At 43.9% G+C, this 22,495-nt stretch overlaps 2 protein-coding genes and 2 pseudogenes across 2 annotated transcripts; all 4 read left to right on the forward strand.

The window, feature by feature from the left end:
- Positions 1–11: 11 nt before the first annotated feature.
- LOC146686747 (uncharacterized) lies at positions 12–2,657 on the forward strand. The gene has a single exon (XM_085441351.1). The coding sequence runs from the start codon at positions 545–547 to the stop codon at positions 1,451–1,453; it is 909 nt and encodes a 302-aa protein (XP_085297477.1). The 5' UTR covers positions 12–544; the 3' UTR covers positions 1,454–2,657.
- Positions 1,642–2,208, forward strand: LOC146686748 (thioredoxin-interacting protein pseudogene; annotated as a pseudogene).
- Positions 2,658–3,297: 640 nt separating the features above from the next.
- Positions 3,298–4,756, forward strand: LOC146686749 (cytosolic arginine sensor for mTORC1 subunit 2 pseudogene; annotated as a pseudogene).
- Positions 4,757–10,821: 6,065 nt separating this feature from the next.
- LOC146686750 (uncharacterized) lies at positions 10,822–14,138 on the forward strand. Its single transcript, XM_085442314.1, has 9 exons — positions 10,822–11,045; positions 11,304–11,612; positions 11,699–11,873; positions 11,976–12,059; positions 12,162–12,307; positions 12,502–12,582; positions 12,701–12,882; positions 13,241–13,465; positions 13,551–14,138. The coding sequence occupies exons 1-9, from the start codon at positions 10,969–10,971 to the stop codon at positions 13,946–13,948; spliced, it is 1,677 nt and encodes a 558-aa protein (XP_085298440.1). The 5' UTR covers positions 10,822–10,968; the 3' UTR covers positions 13,949–14,138.
- Positions 14,139–22,495: the final 8,357 nt, after the last annotated feature.

Genomic DNA, 22,495 nt, shown 5'->3' on the forward strand with positions numbered 1-22,495 from the left:
AAAAAAAAAGGAGTAAAAAAAGCCTAAGTAAAAGGAAGAAAAATTAAAAGAAATGCTTACCTGCAATACCTGAAGAAAAAGGAGAGAAAAAAGTTAGAAAAAAGTGCTTACCTGCAAACCCTAAATAAAAGGAATTAAAGAAATGCTTACCTGCAACCCTAAAGGAAAAAACCTGTATAAAAGGAAGAAAAAAGTGCTTACCTGCAAAAACCTAAGTAAAAGGAATGTAAAAACTTAAATAAATGGCGGTGAAAATTAAAAGAAATACTTACCTGTAAAACCTGTATAAAAGGGAGAGAAAAACACTTACCTGCAACCAGTACTGACCTGAGCCAGCCTGAGGAAGGCACTACGATGCCGAAACGTCGCGATGGCTCATTGCAGATCGAACCCAAGACATGGGTAATTTTTGGACCCGCTGGGCAGGGTCTCCACCTCCCGGCCCCCATTGATGGACAGTGCACTCAGGCCCCTGAAAGGGTGGCCTGCTATCACCATAATCCTAACCCCCTAACCAGACCCCCCTCCCCTCCGGCGGCCGGACATGCTGAAGTGTATCCCCCTGTGGCGCTGCAACCGCCACGTCGAGTCGGTGGACAAGCGGCATTGCAACTTGCAGACGGTTCCTGATGAAATATTTCGATACAGCCGCAGTTTGGAGGAGCTTCTCCTTGATGCCAATCAACTCAAAGAGCTACCAAAGCCTTTCTTCAGACTACTGAACCTCCGGAAACTTGGCCTGAGCGACAATGAGATCCAGAGACTCCCGCCTGAGGTGGCTAACTTCATGCAACTGGTGGAATTGGACATCTCCAGGAACGATATTTCTGAGATCCCAGAGAGCATTAAGTTTTGCAGGGCCTTGGAGATTGCAGACTTCAGTGGAAACCCCCTCTCCAGATTGCCGGATGGTTTCACTGAACTCCGAGCGCTCGCTCACCTGGCCCTCAATGATGTGTCATTACAGATGTTGCCCAATGACATTGGAAATTTGGCCAACCTGGTGACGTTGGAGCTCAGGGAGAACCTGTTGAAGTCTCTGCCCACGTCGCTCTCTTTCCTGGTGAAACTGGAACAGCTGGACCTGGGCAGCAATGAACTGGAAGTTTTGCCGGATACCCTCGGCGCTCTCCCCAACCTAAGGGAGCTGTGGCTGGACCGTAACCAGTTGTCCTCATTACCACCAGAGCTGGGAAACCTTCGTAGGTTGGTGTGTCTGGATGTGTCGGAGAATCGTCTGGAGGAGCTCCCGTCAGAGCTGAATGGCCTCCTGGCTCTCACAGACCTGCTGCTCACACAGAACCTGCTGGAGGTCGTCCCGGACAGCATAGGGTCTCTGAAACAGCTGTCCATCCTGAAGGTGGACCAGAACAGACTGACCCATCTGACTGATTCAATAGGCGAGTGTGAAAACCTCACAGAACTTGTCCTGACGGAGATAAGAAAGATCTAACCCAAGACATGGGTAATTTTTGGACCTGCTGGGCAGGGTCTCCACCTCCCGGCCCCCATTGATGGACAGTGCACTCAGGCCCCTGGTGGCCTGCTATCACCATAATCCTAACCCAGGAGGGAAGGACCGCGCATTCCTCGGTCCCCCCCAGGGGGGACGGGGCCGTAACCAACGCCCTAACCCTAATGATGCGGGTGTCCGCGCTGAAGCTTCTGGGTCTGGGCTGCGCCAAGGTGGAGTACGCTAAAGGCAAGCAGCGGTGCCGACAGGAGGCCGAGTACCTCAGACATGAAACGGTCCTGCGGCTGCAAGACCAGCCCACAGACTCTGACGGCTCTGTGGTGTTGAGACCTGGCAACAAGTACGAGTACACGTTTGGATTCGAGCTCCCTCAGCAAGGGCAACTGGTGTCGTCATACAAGGGGAAGTTCGGCTACGTCCAGTACTGTGTCAAAGCCCTGATGGAGAGGCCGCAGCAGCCCGTGCTAGAGTGCAAGAAATGTTTCGAGGTGGAGGAGCCACTGGATGTCAACACCCCAGACCTGCTGTCTCCAGCAGGTGGCATGAAGCAGAAGAAAGTCACCTGCATGTTCATCCCTGACGGTCCCTGGGTACTGGAAGGCTGGTGCGTTCATAAAGATGGGACTGTGAGGCGGAGGAGGAGTTCAACGGCAATGCTCGCATGCTGCCGGTCGGCTGAAGTCCACCAGTGGGAACCGTGGAACTGTGGTCCACCTGTTAAGGACCAAACTTGAAAACAGGCAGAAGGTCTGAACTCCAGAGGAGGTTGGATGGAGAAGTAAAGGCACGAGTGTGGAGGTGGACTGAAATGTTGGTCGTTTGTTATGTCAGCTGCCTTCAACCTGCTTCATCGCTTATGAGTCTTCCTGCTCGTGCTCCTCAGACCAGAGATGTTGAGGCCCGATGGCACAGTGATATGCTGCATTTCTGAATAAGCTGCCCTTTCCAGAGACTCTCCATTTACAGCCACTATGACTTTGTTACTGGGCCGAGCACTGGCCTGCTGTGGCACCGTGGCTTTTTCTCATTGCACTCCAAGACTGTATTTTTACAGGACTACTCAAAAGGAAACATCCTTTTACCAGTCCACTCAGTTTGCATCGCTGTTACGAAATTGTTGGGAACACTGTTGCTTTTCAGAATCACAGCATGTAAATTTCTTCCTTAAATGTCAGTAGTGTTACCAGTGTTTGAAAAAAGTCCTTTATTCCTATATTGTTGCTTTTGACTCTCCTACTGCCCAGAAGACTCTGTTCAACTGAACAATGTTTTTGATGTGGAGATATGCAACTTCCACCAGTCACCACAGCTTGGTGACTGGTGCTAATTACTGCGAGTGCCGTCCATACCACACGCTCTCGATGGAACGCACTTTATCTGAGGATCCTTGTATCTGATCTGCAGTTGTCCCAGGCAACATTTCATTTAAGAGTTCCACTTCTGTGAATTCACAACTTCTGTTCTTTCAGGGCGCAGGGAAATCACTGTTAATGACTCATTTGTGAGAAAATATGTTTGTAATACGCTCTTGATACGTGCAGATGTTTTTGTATGAAAGCCGAGGGGAGAATATAAAAGGCGGAGCTCACACAGGAGCTCATTTTCCACTCGGCACTCGATGAGAGCACATCTCTGCCAGTCCAACTGTTGCCAGCTAACCTAGCTTACAGTTTTCTGTGTGCCACACCTGAAGAAGACCGTGTACGGTCGAAACGTTGTGTTTTTTGTGTTTATTTTTAAATAAACAGTTTTTTTTGGCACACCTTCTTTTGTTGTTTACTGTTTTTACGTGACTTTTTCCTTTCCACATTTTGGAAAGCGTTTTTTGTTCACATTAAAATTAAATAAATATTTTTTGAAGCACATTTAATTTTTTTTGGAAAAAAGAAAAGAAGAAAAAAATTCTGGACGCCATGGACGACGGCTGGACGGTGGTATGCTATGGCCGCCGCCGCCAACGTGACCGCCAAGTCTTCTGGGACGGGTACGGAGGGCCGCAGGGAGGGATGGACCGTGCACGCTCCTTTTCCTTTCGGAGAAGGGATTATCTTCCCCACCCTAACCCATTTTAGTCCTTCCTCAAATGAGAAGACGTAAAAGATGGAGCTTCATATTTTAGAGCACAGCTTGAAAGTGGCGAGTATAGAGAAAGAAGGGATCCAGATTTGCACTCACGGATTAATAAAACTCGCCTTCCTGGCCTCCAAAACAAGATGCAAGTTTTTCAGTTTGACAGAGACTCCAGAGGACTATACCATCATCGTCGACGAGGAAGGATTTAAAGAGCTGCCCCAGTCGGAGCACATCAGCGTTGCCGACGCCACGTGGGTGGCCCTTAACGTGGTGTCAGGAGGTAGCAACACATCCACTTCACAACCCATAGGAGTCACCAAAATCGCTAAATCAGTCATCGCACCACTGGCCGACCACAACATTTCTGTTTTCATGCTGTCGACGTATCAGACGGACTTCATCCTGGTTCGAGAGCGAGACCTCCCGATGGTCATGCACACTCTGTCTTCCGAATTCACTTTGTTTCGAGTGGTCAACGGGGAGACTGTTGCTGCTCACAATCTGGGGGTGACCAATGGCTTTGTGAAACCAAAACTAGTGCCCCGTCCTATCATTCACCCCTTATCCAGTCATAAGAAACAGAAAACGTACAAGTTGTGAAATAAGAAAAAGAAAAACGTACAAGTTGAGAAATGGAAGAAACACGTAAAAGCCGTAGAACTGGAAAGGACAAATGAGAAGGGGGTGCCAGAGAGGAAAAATACAGGACGGGATGTCAATAAAGCAGGGGGTGCCATTTAAAAATTAAAAATATAAACAGAATGAAAAAGTTAAAGAAAGAATAAGAAAAAGAAAACGTACAAGTTGAGAAATAAGAAAAGAAAACGTACAAGTTGAGAAATATAAGAAAGTTAAAGAACAAACAGAGAAACAGAAATATAAAGAAAAGAAAGAAAACAGAAAGCCCAAAGTGGGTGGAGACAGAGAGTATATAAAAGCCGAGACAGGCAAGAAACAGAAACAGAAGACACGTTGGGCCAGCTTGAAAAAGGCACAAATACGCCGAAACGTCGCGAAGGCCCAACGATGCGCATTGGCCAATTATCACCCTATATGGGCAATTTTTTGAACGGGGGACGTCTGCCCACTTCATTCGTCGTGAGCGTGCCTCCAAGGGGGTCCAGCGGCTGCTGGGTCCCCTTTCTCTTTCCTCATCCCTAACCAACCCTAATCATACCTGCATTTGTCCACTGGAGGGAGACAAAAACACCAAGCTCTGAGATTCAAATTTTGAACTGCAGACCTCACAGTGTCTGTGTGTGTGTGTGTGTGTGTGTGTGTGTGTGTGTGTGTGTGTGTGTGTGTGCGTGCTTTGGTGTGTGTGTGTGTGTGTGTGTGTGTGACAGAGAGAGAGAGAGAGAGAGAGTGACACTTGCTGTGTATTTAAGAAACAAACGCTCAAAGAAACCAAACAGAATGACACAGGCAGAAAGACACTGTTTTATTTGTGGTAACCAATGATGCATTTCTTCTCCCCTTGTACAGGGCCTTTTATGACAGGAACAGGAACCACAGAGCGTCAGCGGCAGACATCCAAGCTGCACAGGGCACACGCAGCACCAGGCAGAATTAATGACGTCCCTGATCCACAGCTCAAGCCCAGCCACCCGCTGCCTCCTCGCCGCCTCCTCCCGGGACCTTCAAGGACCACCCACCAGCCACTGGTACACATTCCAATCTTACACAATGGCCCCAGCATCACAGGGCATCTCCTGACATTAAAATCTATCCTGATTTCTGTTGTTTTTCCCTCATCTCTGAGCCGCTGAGTGTGAGTGTGTGTGTGTGTGTGTGTGTGTGTGTGTCTCTCTCTCTCTTTTACACAAAAAACACATGTCAGTTGTTAAGGAAAATGTTATAAAACACTTCTTCAGTAAAGACTCAGAGAAGAGAAACACACAGAACTTCTTGCTAGCAAGGGCAGCCTCCACTCTAAGAGACTCCAGTGAGAGAACTGCCCCGGTCTTTATTTTATACTCCATTGAGCGTGTGTGTGTGTGTGTGTGTGTGTGTGTGTGTGTGTGTGTGTGTGTGTGTGTGTGTTGACAGAGAGAGAGAGAGAGAGAGACAGAGAGAGAGAGAGAGAGGGAGAGAGAGAGGGAGAGATACAAAGGAATGTAATTCAAATTTTGCACTTCAGACCTTACAGTGTGTGTGTGTGTGTGTGTGTGTGTGTGTGTGTGTGACAGAGAGACAGACAGAGAGAGAGAGAGAGAGACACTTGCTGTGGATTTAAAAATTTTAAAAAACACACAGAAAACCCAAAGAGAAAAAGAGGCACACAAGTCGATTTGTACCGCATTGAGTTGCAAAGCAGCTGACCAGCGTGTGTGTGTGTGTGTGTGTGTGTGTGTGTGTGTGTTGACAGAGAGAGAGAGAGAGAGAGAGAGAGACAGAGTGAGAGAGAGGGAGAGATACAAAGGAATGTAATTCAAATTTTGCACTTCAGACCTTACAGTGTGAGTGTGTGTGTGTGTGTGTGTGTGTGTGTGTGTGTCTCTTTTACACAAAAAATGCACTTGCAACAACTTTAATATGGAATGTACTGGACTTCCCAGCTAGGCGCCCTCCTGTGGACGACAGGTGCAATCCCAGTTGCACAGCACTTGACCAGCTTCTGTGTGTGTGTGTGTGTGTGTGTGTGTGTGTGTGTGTGTGTGTGTGTGTGTGTGTGTGTGACAGACAGACAGACAGAGAGGGAGATTCAAAGCATCAGGACCAGGAGATGACACAGTGCTCCAAAGGCCTGGTTCTGCTGCCTCCTCCTCCACCCACCTGCTGCAGACGCTTCTGTGAAGGGAAACTGCTACATGTTATGTCACCAATCCCTGCCATGCTGCGTGTCTAACGACCCGGCAGGGCCTGCTGAGTACAGTGGTGGTGGACCCAGGCCCTCTGCACCTTCCTTTCTCCGATTGGGACCGTTTTGTCCCATCCTTTTTGGTCCGATTCGCCATATCTCCAGAACCGAAGAAGCCATCGGCGTGGCCTCTTCGCCACAGCGTCCGGCACCCACCAAAACCCCCACCTAGACACCAACCTAACCCCTAATTATTGCTAGTTATTTTAATTTTTACCTGTCGTCTTGTGTTCCAGTCGGTCGCAGCAGCAGTGTGTTACCAGTCGCCAATACTCTCCTCTTTAGTTTGAGAAGTCTCCTTTTGTATTAACTATGCTTTTCCAAAAACGTCTATCTTTGTGTACACGTTGAATGAATGTTAATGGGAGACCAGTTCTTTGGGGGGTTTTTTTGGGGTTTTTTTGTGGACAATCCTTGTCAGTGTTGGAGGAGGACTGTGAAGGACGACCGTTTTGCTCTCCCTGACATTTCGTATTAATGCTGGTCAAGAACAAAAATGAGAATGACACTGCTGGAAGTTATCACATCACTATAGTTTCTTTTAATAAGCACTTTTTAAAACTTTATATATTTATAATGCAAGGTAGCTAATGAGTAGACATACTGAGTTTGTGGGTCTCGTCTTTATGACATGTTTAAAAAAAAAAAAAGAGAGAGAGAAAAAGATTTGACTGTTTGTCCTCAAACTTTCAGACTCTGCTTTTGTTTCCCCAGCCCCGATTTCTGAGTGAAGGTACGCGTTTCAGGATATTTCATTGAAATATTGCTCTAATATTTTCAGTTTAGTTCTGGCACAAGGCACACAACACAGACACACTGAGCTCGGCCTGAAGAAGGCGAAGGAACGCCGAAACGTCGCGAAGAGCTCAGTAGATGCGCGTAAACCCAAGATGGGCAATTTTTTTGAACTGGGGCAGGGGTACCACCATCCTGTCCCACGGTGGAGAGTGCATCTCAAGGAACCGGCGATTGCTGGTTCCCTGATCTTTTTTCAACACCCTAACCCTTTACCACAGACGTGGAGTGAGGACCCGCTGTTCACTTTCAGTCAGTACACTGAAAATGAGTTTCATCAGACTAACCACAAATGTACGACAGTCAAGAACTTCTGCAGCTCTGAGCCAAGTTTCCTAAACAGTCTGCAGTATGAGGAGGACGAGGGATTATCTTCCACAACCTAACAGTGTACAGTGACTGATCAGGCAGTACAGTTTTAGGAACCTTTTTAACTGAGGCAGGATGGCATTTTGGTTTTTAATCAGAATCTACCCTTCAGCCAGAATTCATTTAAAGAGCTGTGGGAACATCTACCTGTGACTGAATCTCTGTCCGTCAGTTTGGACACTACCTCAACCGTGAACAGCATTGTTTTTATACTTGGATCTGTTGTGCCAAAGTAGGTAGTTTCCCCTGTGCTGGGAGCACGCAGGAAGTACTGATGTTTTCATTTTGTGAAAAAGTGAAAAATTAGTATCGTTACATTACCATTCAGTTTGAGGGTTACAACAGAAAATTATGTTATATATATATATATATATATATATATATATATATATATATATATATATATATATATATATATATATATATATATATATATTTATTTATTTATTGGAAAAGCCGACGTAGGACAGTTTTCCAATTTCATTGTACTACTGTACTATGTATGACTGTGAAATGACAATAAAGAGTTATCTTATCTTTTCTCATCTCACGGGGTATCAGATGGGATTATTTTAATAAAACATTAACATTTTGGCTGATAACTATTTTTATTCTCCTGTAACTTTACTCTAAAAAGAGCTAAATCCTCTAAAGTTTCAGGAGTAATGCGTCATAATAAGAAGTGTTTGTGAATGAAAAATCAGCAATGTGAGATACTGTTTGTCCGTGATTTACACAGGGGGAACAAATTGTGGCAGGATCAGCCTGATATTATTTGTATCCCACTATAACTTCGTTGTATAAAGAGCTAACTTCTCAAAAATGTCAGGAGTAGTTAGTCATTATGAGAAGTGTTTGTAAACTAAAAATCAACAATGTGGGATACTGTTTGTCCGTGATTTGGACAGTCCAGCGTGTGCTCCGGACGCAGGGGAAACAAATTCTGTCGGGGATACCTAGTTTGGCAGGACACCTGTCCGAGTATCAGGTGAACTGAACTTATGGTAAGAAGTTATGACCTGCAGTCTATCTGGGTCAGATATAAACCAATTTTAGGTGGAGTTTATTTTTGTTATGCTGACTTTTTACAGTCAGTTACAATACCTAGCTAGCATGATGGAGTTTCCATACAGCTGGGCGGGTGCTTTGATGTTACTGATACCATAGTGAACTGTATTTTATTCATAAGGTTAGTTAGTAGAGTTGCCTGTAAAAAAGACGGAATCAACCCTCATTCAGAGAAAATATCACGCGTTTTGTATTAAGGTGAAAAGGAACACAGTTTGTCCCGGACTTCAGCTAGAATGGAAAAAAAGACACAAAGCTAGATTTATTCTGTCTTTACGCTGTCAGCTGCCTCTTCTCCTCTCATTCTCCCCCCTCTCGCTCCTGTTGCTACTTCAACGGCTTTTCTCGTGTTTATTTATCGCCCACTTTGCGCCAGAAAGAAGAAACCAGCGGATGTTGCGCTAAACAAGAGCAGCACGTTTAAGCTTGATCAGCTGCTGTTAGAATTTGGAATTTGATATTACTTTCTAGTATCAGCTGATGTTTGCTGGAGCCACAGCTGTAAAAGCTGCTGCTCATGATGGTTTGTATATCTGGTGAGAGGGAAACATGAAGATGAATCCAGGAGATGTCCTTACTGAATCATCAGAGCTGGACAGGTGATGGAGAAAGGTTTACCTTTTAGGTGACAGGAATGAGTTGAAGGAAAGTTATGAGCTGTTTCTGAGAGACAAATAACACCATTATTATGTTGCCAAATGATGTTATAACACCATAACATCATTTGGCACACTGACTTCTGAGGACATTTTAAATGGCACTCGCCATCAGAAAGGTTGCCTACCCCTGGTCTAGAAGAACAAAGTAAACTTCGGGAGAACGGACCAGTTAGTTTTAACAGCTCTTAAAGTAACATGAGAAACATTTTTCACCAAGAAATTCAGTTCAGTGGGTGGGTCAATGGGTCGTTCAGTGGGTCGTTTAGTGGGTTGTTCAGTAAGTGGGAAAAGTGGGCCTTTCATTTTGTCATTCAGTAGGCAAAAGGGGGTGGGGGTGGATTCCTATTCCCACATATGTAACAAACTTGATTCAAACACTCAAAGTTAAACAAAAGAAGTTCTCATCACCTTAATATGTTCAAGTGCATAGTGTGGAGGACGTACTAAGGCCTCGAGGCACTCAGATGTAAAACCCAATATTGGTGAGGGTTTTTTAAATTTGTAAATTGGTGAGATTTGACCCGGCAACGACAGGAAGGTTACATACACAGCAAATGTCTTACACACACACACAACCAGACAGGCATGCACACAGAATGCTTAACAGTTAAAACTGAAATGCATGAACCCATCTCTCTTTGGCATGTTTATAATGCTTTTCCACAATGAGAGAGAAAGCAAAAAGAGACAGGAGCCAAAACCATCAGGTGGTGTACAGTACTGAAAAAGAACAACAGAAGGAGTATTTTCAGCGTGTGTTATTACGAGTGTTAAATGGGAATACTCTCAGTGATGCTTCTGTAGAAGGTGCTCATAACCACACACAGGCACACACACATGATTAAACAATAAATGAAAAAAAACACACTAAAAGAGTTCAGAAGTGAGAAATCTATGAGCTGAATGTTCATAAACTGTTCATACATACAGTTATAGGTACATGAACATTTACCTATAACTGTAACTTGTGTTTCAGTGCTGCAGCCTATGACCTGCTTGACTTCCAGGTGTGAGAACCTGCAAATGTCCAGAGTCAGGAGAGACTGGGGGACCCACTTTAGCAGGGTCATCTGTGTTGGCTTTGGGACCCTTGATGATACAGGGGGACACAGTCACAAGCGCCTAAGGAAGAGTATGAGCAGGAACCAGCACCAGCTGAGAGATGGCCAATATGTAGACAGACTGTTCCCTCTTTGTGAAGGACTGATAGAAAAGTTTAAAAAAAAAAAAAAAATATATATATATATATATATATATATGAATACCGATGAATGTGTGTTGTTGCTATACAGCCTGGTTATATGTGCCCCTTTTTTTACTTTGAGCACCACCTTCTTTAAAGACTGCTGCACAGCAATAGTTAATTTTTACAATTTTTATATATATATATATATATATATATATATATATATATATACACACACACACACACACACAAAGTAACACTCGGGAGAATGGACTAGTTCGTTTTAACAGCTCTTAAAGTAACATGAGAAACATTTTTCACCAAGAAATTCAGTTCAGTGGGTGGGTCAATGGGTCGTTCAGTGGGTCGTTTAGTGGGTTGTTCAGTAGGTGATAAAAGTGGGCCTGTCATTTTGTCATTCAGTGGGCAAAAGGGGATGGGGAAGCATACAGCTACAAGGACATAAATGTAGCCAACTTGTGATATGCTATTGCCACTCTGTTTCCGCAGGACACTGAGAGAGAGAAAGACGACAACAGAAGACAACGGTTCAATTTTAATGTAAGTACTGTTTGTTGGGCTTTTAAGTGGTTGAACATGTAAAACTTGCATGTGCCATTCTCCTCATTTTTAAAATTTAAAACTTGTTTTAAAACTTTTTTTTCTTTAAGTTTTTTTTGGGGGGTGGGATGGAAGCAAAGTTTGTGTGTGGATGTATTGTTGTTGTTCTTTGTTTGTTTTCTCATACTATCAAAATAAACTAAATTGATATGCAGTTTTTCTCTCTCACTTTCTGCCTCTCACTCTTTGTATTTACAGTGCAAACAAGATGGAGAGAAACATTGTCTACTGCCTGCTTTGTAAAAAGCCGCAACAGTCCATTCGCACACACCTGAGCAGAGTGTGCCTGAAAGACTGCACACCACAGAAATGTGAGGAAGAAGCTTCCAGAGCCATTGCTTCACAGAAGCTGTTTTCTAATGAAGGTAGAGTCTGGAACTTCTCAGAGCTCCAGGAGTACTGCAAGGATGAAGAATCTTGCATTAAACTCTGCACTCGCCTTCAAACACGTGGATTTATCATCACGAACAGTCCCCAAGCGTTTTCGACAGTCGTGCCAACAGCGAGGTATGATGACCTTATTGCCACTTCCACATATTGGATGACACATACAAACTTTCAATAATGTCTTACCTCTGTCACATTTGCAATAGGTCTGATAAGAAGGAAATTCTTGCTGTGGCCAAGAAGGATATTGAATATTTCCACACAAGACTTTCTGGCGGTGATTGCATCCCCACATTTGCAATGACTACCTTCAGACAGTACTGTGAGGCCATCCTGATTTTACAACATGGACTGACAGGAAATGCTGTTCAAGAACTTTGTGTAAGTGCGCCACCAACAACCAAAGTGCACGATAAGTGAAATGACAGCTGATGTAAGTCTGTATTTCTTTAAGCTCCAACACCTTTTTTTTTACATACACAGGTAGAGGACTGGATGGCGCGGAAAGCAGTAGCTGATGGTGTTGAGCTGAGTGGTAACTTGAAGATAACCAGCCAGGAAGAACAAGTAAGTCATTCATTCTCAGCAGCGACTCTCTTCTTGCTCTATAGGCACCTTGTGAATTGATTTTATGAGATATTTAACATTGATTCCTTTTTTTCTCTGCAGTTGTTGGACTGCTATTTTAGGAACATCCGTCCAGTGTCCTTGGAAAATCAAATTGCTGGCAGCGATGACAGGGGCAAGTTCTTCCTAGGAGAATGTGGGGTCCCACTGTCCAACCCATCATTAGATGTAAAACGCCTGAGAGCGAGGTGAGTGCTTGACCTAACTGGATCAATAGCATATTAAGAAAGATTTGTTTCTTTGATCTGACAGAGAAACCCTAACCCTGGACTCATAACAGTCAGCCACATATGTTGCTGTATGTCAGAGATGTTCGCCCCTTGTATTTTGGTTTTTTCATCTCTCTTGGCTCTAATTAATTTGCATGCATTAAAAACCACAGATACCTGAGCACTGAACCTGGGGATGCTATGGCTGAGTCAGCATCAAGCTCAGTAGGACTACCGACACCAGGACAGGCCAGGTACACTTTTTTTTTAAAAATATCACACACTACCACAAGTCAACCTGTGTTACACGTTTCCACATTTAAAAACTTTTGATGGATTTGATGCATCCCCTCCTCTACACCTTTCATGTAGCACATCATCTACGCACCTGCCACTCCAAGAATGGGATGCCTTCCTGCAGGCCTTCCCGGTCACGCTGACTGGAGAGCCACCATCCAAACGGCAGTGTGTACAGGCTGGCTTTCCACAGCACAGACACCACTACAAGAAATGGAGGGATATTCAGCTGAAGAAAAGAGTTGGGTACATTCTCGGTAAGGCCTGGGCATGTCATGTTAATGGAGCTGCTTCTGTTGCATTGCTTTGTTTGTTTTGTATGTATTTCAGAATGAAAATACTTTAATAATCTCTAAGAAAATTATGTGGGTTACACTTGTGTAGAGACAATAGCAGTAACAGTCTGAACTAATTAAATAATACAATACATGTAAGTATAACCCACTCAATGTTGTACACCCAAATATACACAGATAGCTCAATTATAAATATAAGGAATATTTTAAGGTACAAATACGTGATTGACTAAAATGCATATGGTTGATTTTTCATTTTTAAGCCGCAATAATCACTTGCATTATTTCTTGTACGTCGCTTTGTGACCACTTCATTTAGGTCAGTCAGTTGGCAGAAGAGGAAACCCACCTCAGCCTGCACGTGTGCAGATGGCTTTGGACAAGGAGAAATGGCACACCAACAAGCCCACTGTCAATGCCATCTTGCAGGCCTGGGTTGTTCCGCAGCCCAGTATACAAGACAACCAGTCCCTCATGTCTTCGATTGCAGAGCAGAAGTGGAAGGGCCTGGCTTTGCAAGACTTCGGGGAACGGAAGGGCAAAGGTAAAATGCACACAACATTTAGACAAATTGCAAGTGAACGTTTCTAAGAGCCCTGTCATGACCGATGGTATCTTTCAACTTACAGGTGTGATCGCACTTATGCCTTTCCACAAAGGGGATATAGTGTGCGATTACCACGGGACATATATCACTGAAGCAGAAGGGAAACGGAGGCCCCAGTCGGGGTATCTGTTCTTCTTCAGGGACGAGTGTGACCGAGGGATGTGCATCGATGCCACTGCATTCCCCTGTGCCTGTCATCCCGACATTGACACCTATGGGAGGCGAATGAACCATTCCCGAAAAAATCCAAACATCAAGCCCCAGAAGTTTACAATGAACTTCCCTGCAGGACCTCAGGAGACAATACTTTTCATTGCCCTGAAGGACATCGCAGTTGGTGAGGAGGTGTTATGGGACTACGGGGTAACTCGGAAATCTTATGGTGGTGAAGGGGAAGACTTGGAGTGGCTGGACAGCTGACTTTCATTTTATCTGTTCTTTTCCTATTCTCTTTGCATGGGCTTTTTTATGTAGTGATTTTATTCTTAAAAAACACAGCTGTTTTTACATTGTCTTGCATGTAATTTAAATGTGGTTTGAGGGTTTTTTGTTTTGTTTTGTTTTGTTTTAATTTACGTATTGAAATAAAGTGTGATGTTTCCAAATTTCACTCTGCTTCATATTGTATTATTTACGTTCACTGTTTCGTGTTTTATTGTGAAAGTCTTGTGTTTCCATGTTCAGGTGTCTGGTTTTGCTTCCACTGTGGCTCCATTTTAATTTCTCATTTGTGTTCCCCGCGTCTTGATGCCTCCTGAAGAGCATGATGATTAACATAGCCAAGGTGATTATGAAACACGTCAGGTTTACAGATGAATAATAACAATAATAATAATAAATGTGAGATACTAGCTCTACATGAGTGTCTCCTGCAGTTAATATGTAATACACAGATGAAAGATGAGGTGAGATATCTAGGCATTATCTCTTGTCATTTGAAAGATTAACTACTAACAGAAAATAAGAATATCTCAATAATAGACTTAGAATTTTCTATCCTAAGCCAATTTTAAACAGGTGCCTGCAGATTCTTTGGGAGAATTTGGACAGTCTGTCTGACATCTGCATTGACTCATATTTGTTTAACAGCCCGGGTCTGCGCTCAGGTGTCGCACTTTGGATAAATAAGATAAATAAGGAGACCAAGGCCCTGTACAGGCTCTTGGTAAATGCATTGAGGAAATTAATGACTGGTTGTGCCACAATTTTCTCCAGCTAAACAAAAACAAAACTGAGGTAATAGTCTTTGGCGCCAAAGAAAAACGATTACAGGTCACCAGAGAACTTCAATCTATACATCTAAAAACCACAAACCAGGCGAGAAATTTGGGTGTAGTGATGGATGCAGACCTAAACTTGAAAAAGAAAAGAAAAACACATTAAGACAATAACAAAGTCAGCTTACTATCACCTCAAGAATATTTCAAGGATAAAAGATCTGATGTCTCAACAGGACCTGGAAAAACTAGTCCATGCATTCATCTTTAGTAGGCTTGATTACTGTAACAGCATCTTTACAGGTCTACCTAAAAAATCAGTCAGACAACTACAGCTCATTCAGAACTCTGCTGCTCGAGTCCTCACTAAGACCAAAAAAGTGGACCACATCAGTCCAGCTCTGAGGTCTTTACACTGGCTGCCTGTCCGTCAGAGGATAGACTTTAAAGTTCTGATGCTGATCTGTTTTGATTTTATATACTGTTTTGTTTGTTTGTTTGTTAATTAGTTAGTTTGTTTCTTTGCTTGTTTTAATCTATTTTAAATCATGCTTTTTATTTGTTTTTGTTTCTAATGTCTCTGTAAAGCACTTTGAATCACCTTGTTGTTGAATTGTGCTATACAAATAAATTTGCCTTGCCTTGCCTTGAGGAACTGCCCCGGTCTTTATTTATAATTCAGTGAGCGTTTGTTCCTTAGATTGGAATGTGGAGGTGTGTGTGTGTGTGACAGACAGACAGAGAGAGAGAGAGAGAGAGAGAGAGTGTGTGTGACACTTGCTGTGTATTTAAAAAACAAACGCTCAAACAAACCAAAGAGAAAAAGCTTACATGTTTTCAGTTTTCAGTTTTATTTGTCATATGCAAGTTAGCACAGGGTCAACATTGCAATGAAATGTGTTTGACGAGCAGCAGTCACTCAGCAGCTTGATACAGTAGGAGAAAATATAGGAAAATAAAATAATAAGAAAATAGAAAAATAGTAAGGAGCAAAATATTAGAGAGACATGGTAAAAGAGAAAAGATGACTAAATATATATGTATCTATAAATATATGTACACTAGTGATTAAATAAGAAAATCTTGAAAAGAAATATGACGGGAGGGCAGATGGGATATTGCACAGGAATGAGCAGCAGAAAATTACAGTATTGCACTTTTAAATATAAATATCAATGACAATAAAGTGGAGTGACCAGTGCGGATTAAACATTACATGTATTATGAAACAGATGGTTTGGCGACAGTGGTCCAGGTAAATGCTACATGGACACCTGATCAGAGGACAAGGGCTTAAAAGGTGTCTGTGTGTCTGTATGTTTATATAATTGTACATATGGAGGAAAAATTTCCTAAAACCATACTTGAAATCATAACTAATGCACTTTATAAAATAAATACCTAAAGGTTTTTCAGAAATTATTACATAGAATAACATTTGGGACGTTCAGTGGATGTCGTTCACTGGCTCATTCAGTCAGTGTCGTTGAGTGGGTGTCGTTCACTGGCTCATTCAATGAGTCGTTCAATGGCTCATTCAGTGAGTGTCGTTCAGTGGGTGTCGTTCACTGGCTCATGCAGTCAGTGTCTGTTAAGAAATATAGTCTAAAACACTTCTTCAGTAAAGACTCAGAGAAGAGAAACTTCTTGCTAGCAAAAGTGCAGTCTCCAGAACTGAGAATAAGACAAGGTACGACCTCTCTCATGCTCCTAGGATGTGGGGGTGAACATCCTAAAATGTTACAGACCTCCTAGGATGAGACATTCTTTCAATATGCCACCAACTATATACTTGTATATTTATTATTTATATATTTACCATATACTTCTACACACAAATGATTACATGCAGCATTCTACCATATGCAAACTTATATCATTAGCACTTAGACCCCCGGAGAGCAGTCATTTTGGTTTTCTACCTTAGACCCCTGCGGAGTCATCATTTTGCGTTTCTACCTTTAAAAGCCGGAGAGCAGTCAGTCAAATGCTGGAGTCGTTCATATGTATATTAGGTCGTTACCTAGGAATTCTGGAGGGAGGGGAGTGGGGGTGAGTGATTGAGGGGGTGGGGGAGTGGAGTGTTGCATGATGTCTTGGAAGCGGTTTCGTGCCATAGTTCCAATTATCTGTGGGTTTCCCAGGTTTGCTGACCAGCAGTCATTTACCGATGGAACCCTGTAAACCCCCTGCAAGATGACAATTGCAATAAATGCCATTAGTTCAGGGAGGTCCATGAACCAATGAACATGCTCCATGCACCACTCAGCAGGCCATTTGTAAATATGTGTACAAATGGTTGGTTTTTTGTACTGTTTTCATCAATAAATGTCAGCAACAAAGGACATACACCCATGTGTGTTGATTTCTCCCTAAGATGGCAAACTGAAACACTGAAACACTCCACTCCCCCACCCCCTCAATCACTCAGTGAGTGATTGAGGGGGTGGGGGAGCTGCTAAAAGCGGTGAGCTTCCTTTTGTGTTTCATCTTGATGCATTCTCAATCATCCAGGGAAACAAATCTCCAAAAGTCACCAACTTGGAGTGTTTCAGTTTGCCATCTTAGGGAGAAATCAACACACATGGGTGTATGTCCTTTGTTGCTGACATTTATTGATGAAAACAGTACAAAAAACCAACCATTTGTACACATATTTACAAATGGCCTGCTGAGTGGTACATGGAGCAAGTTTTGGGTGGCTTGCGACCTAAAATCCAAGTACACAGATGCAAAAAAAATCAGGCCACTGTGCGATGTGTTCACTGCTACAGGTACACATGTGGGAAATGCAGACGACAGATACCGTGGCAGTGCCAGGATTGTGAGTGATTGCTGAAAATGTTGAAATGTACTCACTCACTTTTTATCATTATTTGTAAATATGTGTACAAATGGTTGGTTTTTTGTACTGTTTTCATCAATAAATGTCAGCAACAAAGGACATACAAAGGACGTGTTGATTTCTCCCTAAGATGGCAAACTGAAACACTCCACTCCCCCACCCCCTCAATCACTCACCCCCACTCCCCTCCCTCCAGAATTCCTAGGTAACGACCTAATATACATATGAACGACTCCAGCATTTGACTGACTGCTCTCCGGCTTTTAAAGGTAGAAACGCAAAATGATGACTCCGCGGTCAATTTAGCCAATTTAGCTTCCACTTCCACCATTTGACTGCTCTCGGGTTTTATAGGTAGAAAGGTAGAAGCCTGGGGATGCTAGTGTTAAAAGATTATACTGACTACTAAGCACAATTTTCCTAATAACAGTGTTGTTGAGTGGGTGTCGTTCACTGGCTCATTCAGTCAGTGTCGTTGAGTGGGTTATTCAGTGAGTGTCGTTCAGGGGTTGTCGTTCACTGGCTCATTCACTGAACGACATTCATTTCCTATGGCGGCAACTTTTGACTGGACCCTATATAAGGGGAGGAGTGCTCAGCTCAGTCATTCATGCCCTGAAACTCAGAGGAGCAGTGTCTCTGGATTTATGACCACAGCGTCTTGGTTAACTAAGACACACAACTTTTCTTTTTTTATCTGCTGTCTTGAAAGACTGTATTTACAATACAGGTAATATTTTTGGCATATTCTTAACTGTTGCAAATTGCTCTTTCCTGTTCTTTACTTACTTGATTTTAATGTGTTTTACTTACATGATTACACTTTTTTTGTCTTTCCTGGTTTAACAGTTTTTCAGTTACATTGTTTCACTTCTTTTTTACTTACCTGATTATACTTTCTGTTCTTTCCAGAACACAACAGCCATGGAGGACGTTGGTGTCGAAAACATGAAGGGTTTGGCGGATGCTTTCGCCAGATCTAAAAGCGTTGAGGATTTCCTCCTGGACCCCAACATTTTCATTCCATTGCAGGCAACGACAGTTGAGGATCCAACGAGACGTGTTTGGAGTAAATTTGATTACGACGGAGTGGTGGTTGAACTAAAAAACTTGGAAGGCCTGCATATACCCTTTTCTAGGTTGAACATGGCACCCTTCAAAATGCACCAGCTGAAAAACTCCTGGCACACCATAAAGAAACACTTTGACCTTAGTAAGTTGTCTGTGGAGGGCTTAAAAGTGCTGCGAAAGGTAAGAGGCTTTGATTTTGCCTACCTGGACGGGGGATTCAAGTTAGAAGCTATAGTAATTCCCAAGTCCCTTGTGGTGGTGGACAGAGTCTGTAAAATGGCTGACTATTTACCAAGACACACGGTGGACCTTGTTAATGGCATCTTAACAAAATTTGTTGAGTTGCTCAAAGACCTTCCACTGGAAGACCTGAGCAGACCCACGCTGCAGAAGACCATCATTCACAACAAGGGGAGCATGAACGTATTGCCACAGGATCAAACGTTCGTACTCTCCAAACTGGATGAAGCGAAGAGGATGTTGCCGGAGCATCCAACATTGGAAGTCCGGTTCTTTGTCTATAAATTTGGACAAAAGACAAGGGACCCCTTTCATTTGTGGGAAGTAGCTGACCCTGACGAGGTTGTGCGATGTTCTCTGCACGTGGCCTGCAACCTCATACCACTGGACCCTCACACCACACTTTTCTGGTCAAGAGCAGGACTGGAAAGGATGTTTGGACCCAGAGCTAGGCTCTTCACGTCCATGTCCATGCACGAGTGTGTTAACGTGCAGACAGAACTTGACCAGCACCCACCGGACATCTTGCCAGCTTTGGCAGAGATTGCCACTAGGCCTAACGTCACCTTCTGGCAAGTTTATGTGGACAGCCCACACACTCATTATATGTCCACATTCCGGCACCCCATTAGTGGATTGATCGTCACTGGTGGCCTCGGCCACCCGAATTACGTTCAGGCGGTGGCCACCAGAGCTGAGGACTACTACATCCACATGATGGACTTGGCCAGGAAGGCAGCAGGTAATTATAACCTGAGAATAGAGATCGTGGAGGGGATAGAAGGGAAGGAACTGGCAGACTTTACAGACATTGTTTATGCATGCTCATTCTTCGACTTGAGTGCATTACATAAGTGCCTGACGGACTTCCCCCTCGTTGTACCCTTTAAACGGGAACAGGAACAGCCAAGCGTGAATGAAATACTGTCTCGCTGTCTAAAGTATATGGCTGACCAGCTCCGGCAACTTGGGGAGAAGCACACAGGCAAAGGCGGCTTTCTCCCAGTGTGGAAGGCATTCCAGCTGGAGCTTGCGCTGGAGGAGGCATTATACGGGCACCCCTTGTCCAACATGGACAGACAGTACTCTGCAGCACTCGGGACCAGCTCGCTGCACGAATTCAGTGCAACCAACATGCGGGGCTTCATGGGCCTGGGTGCAGCAACTGGTGCAGCTGTTGACGACTGCCCACCTCCTCTGGCACACTGGACAAGGGACACACTCCAGATGAAAAGAATCGAGAGGCTATTTGCTCTCACATTGACTCTCGAGTGCGAGCCTTCCGTGCTGGGACCTGAGCTTGTGAAACTCCTGCTGAAAGACCTCTTCAGGAGGAACGACGGCATCTTCATCTCAGAGCTGCAAGGGGAAAAATGCCCAGAGAATCTAAAGGGACACATTAATCTGGCTGCACTGACGGAGAACCTGGCCACCAGAGACTCCTTCCCGACCCCATTCACCTTTGCCCGGGCGAGGAAGCTTGTTGAAGGGGAAGGGAAGAATGTACAAGAATGCCTGAGAGCAGGATTCCTTGAGCTGAAGGTCAGGTGGTTCCCAGACATTAAGTACCGCGACATAAAGGGAACAAGGAGGGCTTCTTGGAACTTGATTGATTATGTAGAGATACATAATGAAGACAGGGAGCCTTCCATCGAGTCCCAGGCCATGGCCATAGTGGGAGATGTGGCCATGGAGATGGAGCGCCGTGGACTGTGCTACGCCAGGACCCTTGAAAGGTACAGAGAGCATGGAATGCCATGGCTGGCGCAAGTGATGAAGAGGATTCCGGGGAAGACTGAAAAACACACACGGAACAAGGTCTTGGTGCTGGTCAGCTCAGTGGGACTTATCATGAATAAGGATTTTGTGTCATATGAGAAAGTGAAGGACCTACTCCTGGAGCTGAAGATGACACAGGCAGAGCTCCAAAAGTACAGGATCCTTTCAACGTCAGTCTGTGAAAAGGTTTTCGGCTTCACTCTCTATAAGCTCCACTATGACATTCTTTATCGAATGGGGAACCCAAAACCCCATGCGGAGAAAAAGTTGCCTCCAGATCTCCCCCTGGAGATGGAGGAAGAGGATGCACCTGTACTTGAAGAGGATGAGGAACCTGACCTATTGCAGACGAGAGCTGTGTACATGCCCGCTCAAACCAGCAGACACTGGACACAGCAGGAAGAGGGATTTATCAACCTTGATCCAACAATCTCCACTGGCGTGGCGTACAAGGAGTATGTCGGACAATGCAAAGCAGCAAGACTACCTGCAAGGTCGTACAAGGGCTTTGGGAGAAAGCGAAGAGACCTTCTCAGGGATGCATAGGCATACAAGCTGATTTCCTGTTCTAATCATGTCCTTTCTTTATTTTGACTTTATGCTTAGAACTAGCACAGTAGGACATATTTGTTTATCTTTTGAATCCACTTTAAGACAAGTGTGAATTTGATTTCTGTTGTAGTTGATCTTGAAGAAGTGTGATCTCAGTTCATTTTGTGGTGTTCACAAGTTCCACTGTAAATAGAGGTATTTAAAATAAAAAAAAACCAAAAAAAAAAACCACCCCTCACATGGACTCTGCCTTGACGTGGCGTGAGGGCTTACGTGTCCCTCTGGGACACAACCAAAGAGTCCAGCAGCTGATCAGCGACCAGCTGAACCTCCAGGCCATAACAGTGAAGGACAGAGCAGTATACTTCCTGTCCCTCACCCTCCTGTCACTGCCTGGAGGTTCAGCTGGTCGCTGATCAGGTGTTTCTCTCCCTATCACTATCTCTCTCTCCAGGGCGGAACTGATTACGGGTTTACGCCCTCGGGCCAGCTCTCGGAGGAAGAAACACCTGTGCCTCGTCAGTGTGGATTGCATTTAAGCCAGGAAACAACGGTTGTTTTTCGCTGGATTTGTAAGAATCGCGTAAGTGAAATTCTAGCAAGTGTTTTTCCGTGTCGTTGTGTGTTTGAAACTAACAAGCGTTTCCTTATGCGCAGACCCTCTGGACTGTTTTCCCTGGTGTTCCCTGAGTGGCGAGTGTTCGAGTGGATTCCTGTGATTGTTTGGAGAGAAACGAGAGTTTTCCCCTGGATTTCCCCCCGGAGCCATGCCCGTTTCACCTTTTGTATATACACTTGTTGGACACTGTACGTTAATAAATTCTCTTGTGTGCATCCATCCCCGGAGTGCAGCGCGTGACTCCAAGTTGCACACCGTGACGCCTTCCCCACAAAGTTACCTGAATACATACCTGTTCACCAAGCACACACCTACCTACATACTTACCTGGTCGTAGCGAATACTCACCTGAATACTGTGCAAATGTTGAATAATGAAAATTAAAACAATTTGATCAACGTTTGTTGTTACTATTTATTAAATTTTATTTTCAGTTGTTCATGACGGGACAAACAGTGTTGGGGGAAAGAGAAAGATGAGAGAGATGAGAGAGAAAGATGAAGGAACAGAAAAACTGGGCAACAGGGACAGTGAGAAAGGACACAAAAGAAAAAAAAATCTCCCGTTTTTGGTTCACATTAACTTAAATAGATATTTTTTTGAAGAACATTTGATTTTTTGAAAGACAATTTAAAAAAGAGGAA

Source organism: Copadichromis virginalis, linkage group LG19, assembly GCF_057382275.1.
Source record: "Copadichromis virginalis isolate Kocher_CV1m ecotype Utaka linkage group LG19, C_Virginalis_male_GT1.1, whole genome shotgun sequence".
In the NCBI taxonomy this organism is placed as follows: Eukaryota; Metazoa; Chordata; class Actinopteri; order Cichliformes; family Cichlidae; genus Copadichromis; species Copadichromis virginalis.

Excerpts from the sequence above, each read along its gene's own strand:
- LOC146686747 (XM_085441351.1), top strand. The coding sequence starts at position 545 with ATGCTGAAGTGTATCCCCCTGTGGCGCTGCAACCGCCACGTCGAGTCG.
- LOC146686750 (XM_085442314.1), top strand. The coding sequence starts at position 10,969 with ATGCTATTGCCACTCTGTTTCCGCAGGACACTGAGAGAGAGAAAGACG. Across the intron at positions 11,874-11,975 it reads ATGCTGTTCAAGAACTTTGT|GTAGAGGACTGGATGGCGCG; the intron begins GTAAGTGCGCCA and ends TTACATACACAG. Across the intron at positions 12,883-13,240 it reads AAGAGTTGGGTACATTCTCG|GTCAGTCAGTTGGCAGAAGA; the intron begins GTAAGGCCTGGG and ends CACTTCATTTAG.